Raw genomic sequence first — 7,784 nt, forward strand, 5'->3', positions numbered from 1 at the left:
GAGTGGAGAAAAATCGTGCCCCTATGGAGGAGGACAGTGGGTGCGGAGTGAGGGCGGAGGGTGGGGCGGGAACTGGGAGGGGGGGAGTTATGGGGGGAAAAAAGAGGAACAAATGTAATAATCTGAACAATAAAGATTTAATTTAAAAAAAAAAAAACTTGTCTATTCCCTACTCCAAACTGCCCCATGACTTCAGTCTCACTCAGATTGAAATCCAAACTCTCACCTTTGTCTTCGCCCCCTGTTGACTACACCCCCATCACCCTCCCTCTCACTCAATAAACTGTGACCTTCTTCATGTGCTCAATCATATCAAGTTTGATTCAACCTCAAGGCCCTTGCTCAGCCTGTTTCTACTATTTCTTTTCCTCAAATGTGTGAATGGCTAGCCCCTTTTCACCCACAGGTGTCAGTTCAAATGATATCTCCTTTGAGCAGCCTCCCTGGCAACTCTAAATTAGCGCCCAGTAGCTCTGCATCACTTATCTGTTTACATACTTGTTTCTCCCAACTGAAATGTAAGATTCATGAGGACAGGAATCTACCTTGGTCAACACATGCCTAGAACAGCTTGACACAGCACAGGCCCTTAGTAATTATTTGTTGAATGGATGAGCAAGCAAATGAATGACTTTATGCCACACTGGTAGGTAAGTGAGAGTTCTGTTTTCCTCATATCAAAGTGAGGAAATAAAGACACAGAGAGTGTGGAGATGGCTTCTAAAATGGCCCCAATGATCCCATTTCCTCCATTCATGCCCTTGGGTGATATCCTCCCCTTGAGTTTGGGCTGGACCTGGCAGGGGCTTCTAACCAACAAGGTATGGCAAAGGTGATGAAATGTCCCTTCTGAGATTGGGTTACAAAAAGCTGTGACTTCTGTCTTGATGAACTCCGTTGCCTTCTCAGCTTGCTCAAGTTGGTAAAGCAAGCAACATGTTGGGAAGGTTCACATGGCAACAAACTGAGGGCAGCCTTGGCCAACAGCCAGCAAGGAACTGAGGCCCTCAGTCCAACAATCCACCATGAACTAAATCCTGCCAGCAGTCACACAGGGAGTTTTCAAAGAGCTCCTTCTCCAGTCAAATCACAATGACCTTCTTCATGTGCTCAATCATATCAAGTTTGATTCAACCTCAAGGCCTTTGCACAGCCTGTTTCTACTATTTCTTTTCACCACATGTGCAAATGGCTAGCTACAGCTCAACAGATACCCTCTATTATAGCTGAGACACCCTGTTGTAGAGGACCCAGCTAAGCTGTGCCCAGAGCCCTGGTCCTCACAGAAACTGTCAGATCATAAATGTGTATTCTTTCAAACCACTAACTTAGGGACATTTAATACACCGCAATAGTAACTAATACATAGAGATCAAATGACTTGCCTAAGGTCACATAGACACTAACGAACTGAATCAGGTCTTGAACCCAGGTCTCTCTGGCTCCTTAACCACTTACCTGACCTGCCTTTCATAAAATAACAGAACATATCAAAAGCTTGATTCAGGTTTGAAAGTTTGTCTATGGATCCTTGTGTTTCAACACGGCATCTGTATGCCTATGTGTCTGTCTCTTTCTAAGTCTGCAGCTCTGATTGGGTGTGCCCAACTCTGTCTCTCTCCATGCACTTAACTATGTCTGGCTGTGAATCTGACTTGTGGCTGAGCCCTGACCTTGTCTGTCCCTTTATTACTGCTCTAGCTATACCTCTGTTCTATGTATTTCTGTCTGTCTTCTGAGTCTATTTCTCTATTATCTTGCTTGCATTGACAGCTGTAATCTCTGTATGTGTGCCCATCTGTCTGTTGCCCTGTCTGGAACTGTTTATGGCTGCATCCTTGTGTTATCTCTCTGCACCTATCATCTGTCTGGGCGAGGACTGCTCCTTGTGTGTGTTGCCCCTCTGAGCTTGTGGGTTTGTGCCCATGACTGTGGCCTGCCTGAATACCTTGGTATCTTTGTGTTTGTCTGAGGTCTGTGACTGTTCTGGTCTATCTGTGTCAGTCACTTCTGGCTGCATGTGTGCTATCTGTCAAATGTTTGTGCCTGTGTTCTGACCACAGTTGGTTGTCTGATTCCGGAGTGTCCTCTGTCCATTCTGCGGCGCAGCTCCCTCTGGTGGTCCGACAAGGAATAGCTGGTGCAGATGGACCAAAGGAAAGAAGAGTTGAGGGAAGAGGAAGTACTTTAGGCAAACTGAATCATGGGCTGCACAGAGAGGGGAAGGATTGGGTATGATAGCAGGGACCACACGTGGCCTGGCCTGGCCTGGCCTGGCCTGGCAGGATGGGACTGGGGTCTGGCCTCTGAGCCACCCATTGCCCACCCATCACGAGGAAGGGCTAGGAGACAGGATGCCTGGCTTTCTCGAAGTGGGTGGGGGCAGGGACATACCTCCGGGGACGTCACCCATTAAACTTCCTCTCTCCGCCACACAGGAAGCTGAGCCGGCTCAGGGCCCAGGCCCGAGCAAGCACGGGCCCCCAGAACCCTTGGGGAAAGGGCCCCACCGGGCCTGCCCAACAGGGACCATGGAATCCAGAGCTGAGTAAGAACATCCCCTCCCCCATCCTCTAGACCAAGATTCTAGACCAGGCTTGGGCTGGGGCCAAGGGGAGGGGGTCTGGGGCAGGCTGGGGCGGAGGCCAGAGCCACAGGGGCAGGTGGCCCAAATCAAGGCTGGACTCAGCTGGCTTAGAATATGGACTCCACTCTTAGACACACTCAGACAACTCGCAGTCCCTCCCCCCACCCTTTCTTTCCTCTCTCCCCCTAACCCCACACCTGTGCCTCTATGTGACTAAGTTTGTAATGCTGAGTGAGCACCTCACCTCTTGGTATATCATAGTTTCTGGGTCAGCAGAGTGAGGGAGGATTGTGTGTCCCTGTGTGCAAGTGCTTGTGCAGGACTTGTATCAACATGAGGGTGAAGTGTTGGGGGTCTCCGGGTGAGGGGCGGTGTGTCTGTAGTCAGTCCCCATCCTATTCTTCTGTTGCCTCCTGGTTCACTATCTCTCTCCCTAAGCACAAGTCTCTGCATCCTTTGCGTAGGGGGCGGAAGCAGGGGACAAGGGAGGTAGGTGTAGACTGCAGGGCTCACAGAAGTAGGAGGGCATGCTGTCCTCTCTCTGGTGTGAAATTTGAGGTCAGCCCCTGGGGCCTCATGAAGTCTCACATACAGAGATGCACAGGCAGGGCCTCTTGATCTCAAAACCAGAGCAATGCTCGCACATCTACCCAGTCACACTCACAGCCACACAAGAAAACATGGACTTATTCACCCTCACACTGGCTTGGCTTGATCACACTGTCGCAGTCCTACCTGACATACACTGGACAGCCTCATCCTTTCAGGCCAACATGAGATAGAATCACACACACACACACACACACACACACACACACACATCTGTATGCTCACACAAGCCATACACACACACACCTTCTCACACAAATCATGCACACACACACCTGCTCAAGCAAGTTATGCACATACACACACAGTCACACTCCCTCACTCTGCTTCATACTCCCAGTCTCTCTCTCTCTCTCTCTCTCTCTCTCTCTCTCTCTCTCTCTCACACACACACACACACACACACACACACACGATCAACACCATTCCATGCACACCCAGTCGTACAATCTACACAATCACTGCCACAAACCTTTGGGAGTCATGCACACACAGTTGCACAAGTCACACAGGCACACACAGTCACACATGTGCAGATACAACCACACACAGAAGCAAGTCCATGGACCCACTAAACCCTTTCCTGTCCCACAGAGAGGGTCCCCCTGTCGTGTTTGATTGGTTCTTCGAAGCAGCCTGCCCTGCCTCCCTACAGGAGGGTGAGTGGGGGAGGACATCAGGGGAGGGGAGTGGAGATGGAAGGTGGGGCCCTGAATGTAGAGACCTGTTCTCCCTGCAGATCCCCCCATTCTGCGGCAGTTCCCCCCAGACTTCAGGGACCAGGTATGCAGGCTGGTTCCTTGCTCCCCTGGGACCAGGGTCAGTCCCCCTGGGGGAGGTTGTGGGGCCCAAAATGAGTGGCCACACAGTGTGTGCTCTTTTTCACCCCCAGGAAGCTATGCAGATGGTGCCTAAATTCTGCTTCCCTTTTGATGTGGAAAGGTATGGAAGAAAGCAGACAGCCAGCGACCTGGGGACCTAAGGTCTCAGACACCCAGGGAATCAGGGGCCCTAACAACTAGGCCCCAGATGATGGACACAGTACTAGGAGCACTTGTGGGGGGTTGGGGGGAGTGAAGGATCTGGGACCCAGTCTCCGAGCATTTTTCACCTCCAGGGAGCCTCCCAGCCCTGCGGTACAGCATTTCACCTTCGCCCTCACGGACCTGACCGGCACCCGTAGATTTGGTTTCTGCCGCCTAAGGGCCGGTGCCCACAGTTGTCTTTGCATCCTCAGGTGTGAACTATGGGGCAGGGGTTGCGGGGGGAGCCTCGACCTAGGAGTACTTCATGGAACCCGCTTCCTCTCTCTACAGCCACCATCCCTGGTTTGAGGTGTTCTACAAATTGCTGAACACAGTGGGAGACCTCCTGGCTCAGGACCAAGTGAGACCAGGCCCCTACCCCCCCATTTCACGGCAACCATAGGCCCCCCACCCCACAAGCCCCCAGCCCTGCTCACAGGCCAGACGGAAGCCCTGGGCTCAGAACACCCAGCTTGAGCCAAGACCTTCAGAATCCCCAACCTACCTTTTCTTCTCTTGTTTTAAAATATATTTTTATTGATTTTGGAGAGAAAGGAAGGAGAGATAGAAACATCAATGATGAGAGAGAATCATTGATGGGCTGCCTCCTGCACGCCCCACCCCCACCCCCACTAGGATTGAGCCTGCAACCCGGACATGTGCCCTAGACCCGACTCGAACCCGGAACCCAGGACCCTTCAGTCCGCAGGCCAACGCTCTATTCACTGAGCAAACCGGCTAGGTTTTGACTCAGACGCCTCACCCCCACCCAGGTCTCGGAGGTCGAGGAACTTCTAAACCTGCTGCAGCGAACCCTGCCAGAGACCCAGGCCTCCGTGGAGCTGGTGAGTAGCTCCGAACCCCTGGGCATGGGACCCCAGGTGGATGGGGAGGCAGCCCCCCAGCCCTGAGGACCTCACAGACACACCTCTCCCTCAGGGCAGCGGAGTGACGATCTCCAGTGTGCCCGGCTGGATGCCCCCAGCCCCCGGGAACATCAGGCCGGTGAGCAGGGCCAGGGACCCTGGAAGGTTGGGCTCCCAGGTGAAGCCAACCCCTGATTAATCGGTCCCCTCGCCAATCTCCTCTCTACCCTCCCCCCCCCACCACCACCACCACCAGCTTTCCTATTTCGTGGCCCCTGACTCCGGCCGCCTGCCATCCATTCCGGAGAACGTGAGTGGACTCCTCCGAGGGGACGGGAAGAGGTCCCGGAACCCGCAGGGACTGCCAGATCCTGTCGTCCCTCGCGCCCAGCGCTCCTCTCTGTCCCTCAGAGGAACCTAACCGAGCTGGTGGTGGCGGTGACCGATGAGAACATCGTGGGGCTGTTCGCGGCGCTCCTGGCCGAGCGGAGGGTCCTGCTCACCGCCAGCAAGCTGAGCACCGTGAGGCAGGGGCCCGCCGGGTGGGAGGGGCCGAGACCGGGCTTCGTCCCTGGGAGCGGGACGACGGGGGCAGATTCCTACTCTAACCTCACGCGGCGTCACCGAGGGCAAAGTCCCGGCTCTGCCCTGTGAAGGTCAGGGTTGAGCTGAACGCTGGCTCCACTCCGGTGGGGGGAGTCAGCGTGGGTAGCGTCTAGCTGCCGTTTGCCCACTGTGGAAAACAACATGGGAATTCCTCAAAAAATTAAGAATAAAACGATCCGCCCCTCTGAGGGCGAGGTCAGGGAGCGCTAAATTCCAGCTCGGCCCCTAAGGGCAGGGAGGGTGGTCGTGGAGGCTGAACCCCTAGGGCAGGACCAAGGAAGGTAAATTTTAGCTCCGCCTCTTTAGGGGTAGGGTCAGTGGAGCTGAGTCGTGGCTCCACCCCTAGAGGCGGGGCTAGGGCGACTCTGTTAGCTCCGCCTCGTTGGGGGTGGAGCTAGTGGCCTGAGTCACAGCTCTAGCCCTAAGAAGAGGGATCCCGGAGGGTTGCATATTAGCCCCAACCCTAGGATTTGCCCTGAATCGTAGGCCACTCGCAGCCCCTCCCCCTGAGTAAGCACCTCTTACCTGACCTGTCTTTCCTGGCGCCACCTGCTCCAAGCACTGTAATTTGCCAAATTCTAGGTCTCCACCTGCTTCCTAAAGGGGTGTGACTTTCCACCTCTTACCCAGCACCGGGTGGGTAAGGTGAGGTGGGTGGGAAATGGAGCTGGGAGAGGGTTCTTGAACCACCCCAGAAAGGGTTCTTGAAGTTGGGGGTCCAGGCCCTGAATCCACAGTACCCACCCGTCCCCAGCTGACCTCGTGCGTCCACGCGTCCTGTGCCCTCCTGTACCCCATGCAATGGGAGCACGTGCTGATCCCTACACTGCCGCCGCACCTGCTGGACTACTGCTGGTGAGGGGCCGGGCCTGGGGGGCTGGGGACCAGGGCGTAGGGCCTGCATGACCCTGCTCCCTCGGGTCGTCCGCAGCGCTCCCATGCCCTACCTCATCGGAGTCCACGCCAGTCTCACAGAGGTCAGTGGCAGCGGCCATGGACTGCAAGGACGGGCGGAGTTCACTCCCTCTGCATCCCCGGATACCCTCCCCCGCCAGAGTTCCTCGGACTCTGAGCTGCGGTCTCCCTACCACCCTCCAACACAGAGAGTGCTGGAGAAAGGCCTGGAAGATGTCGTGATGATGAACGTGGACTCCAATATCTTAGAGACGCCCTTCGACGACGTGCAGGCGCTGCCTCCCGACGTGGTCAGTATCACCCCTCCCGCAGCGTCTGGGAGAGGGAGGCCCCAAACCCACCCGCTCAGCGCTGCTCCCTTGTCCTCCAGGTGTCCCTGCTGAGGCTGAGGCTAAGAAAGGTCGCCCTGGCCCCAGGAGAAGGGGTGTCCCGTCTTTTCCTCAAGGCCCAGGCACTGCTCTTCGGGGGGTACCGCGATGCGCTGGTCTGCAGCCCGGTGAGCAGGGGGGATGCTGAGGAGGAGGCCTAGGTGACCCTGGAAGATAATATCATTTAGAGTGTTTACTCTATGCCTCCATTTGCTCATCTATAAAATGAGATCCAGATAGTACCCACCCAAACGGATGGTGTGAGTAAAATGCTTGGATGGTGCCTGGCATATCACGAGTATTCAAATGCTAGGTCCTACTACTACTATCTCATTTAATGCTCATGACAGTATTATGAGATAGGTGCCATTATGGTCCCATCTTACATGTAAAGAAACTGAGGCTTGGAGAAGTCCTGAGGTAGGTGAGTGTTAAACCCAGGACTCTGATCTGCTGACTTTCAACCCCCTCCCTCAGTTTCCCACTATTCTATAAAAACTTAAGGGAGGGGGAAATTCTATCATTTAAGTATCTGATGTGCCTGTGGCTGTGCCTTAACAACACATCTGGAATCTGCCCATTTCTCCCCATCATCTGTCTCCACCCTGGTCTGGTCCCCATCATTGCTCACCTAGATAAGCGTGCTCGCCTCCCTAATGAGTCCCCTCTCCCCGGTTCCCACCCTCACCCTCATAGTCTGTCCTCCCTGAAGAGGCCAGAAGTCACCTGTGAGCACCCAAGTCAGGTCTCACCCCTCCTCTGCCCTCTAGGGCTCCCACCTCCCTCTGGGTAAAAGCCCAAATCTCCC

General features: G+C 54.6%; 1 protein-coding gene across 1 annotated transcript in view; it reads left to right on the forward strand.

Moving 5' to 3' along the window:
- The first annotated feature begins 1,838 nt into the window (after window positions 1-1,838).
- Window positions 1,839-7,784, forward strand: part of DENND1C (DENN/MADD domain containing 1C) — a 9,711-nt gene continuing 3,765 nt past the window's right edge. Inside the window, exons 1-14 of the mRNA XM_006764222.2 lie at window positions 1,839-2,548; window positions 3,791-3,855; window positions 3,936-3,979; window positions 4,089-4,138; window positions 4,314-4,433; window positions 4,513-4,582; window positions 4,995-5,066; window positions 5,161-5,226; window positions 5,344-5,397; window positions 5,499-5,609; window positions 6,448-6,548; window positions 6,625-6,670; window positions 6,797-6,898; window positions 6,979-7,104. Coding sequence (XP_006764285.1) covers window positions 2,235-2,548; window positions 3,791-3,855; window positions 3,936-3,979; window positions 4,089-4,138; window positions 4,314-4,433; window positions 4,513-4,582; window positions 4,995-5,066; window positions 5,161-5,226; window positions 5,344-5,397; window positions 5,499-5,609; window positions 6,448-6,548; window positions 6,625-6,670; window positions 6,797-6,898; window positions 6,979-7,104 — 1,341 coding nt within the window. The 5' untranslated portion in view covers window positions 1,839-2,234. The remainder of the gene's footprint in view (window positions 2,549-3,790; window positions 3,856-3,935; window positions 3,980-4,088; window positions 4,139-4,313; window positions 4,434-4,512; window positions 4,583-4,994; window positions 5,067-5,160; window positions 5,227-5,343; window positions 5,398-5,498; window positions 5,610-6,447; window positions 6,549-6,624; window positions 6,671-6,796; window positions 6,899-6,978; window positions 7,105-7,784) is intronic.

The sequence above is a fragment of the Myotis davidii genome, unplaced genomic scaffold (assembly GCF_000327345.1).
Source record: "Myotis davidii unplaced genomic scaffold, ASM32734v1 scaffold341, whole genome shotgun sequence".
Lineage (NCBI taxonomy): Eukaryota > Metazoa > Chordata > Mammalia > Chiroptera > Vespertilionidae > Myotis > Myotis davidii.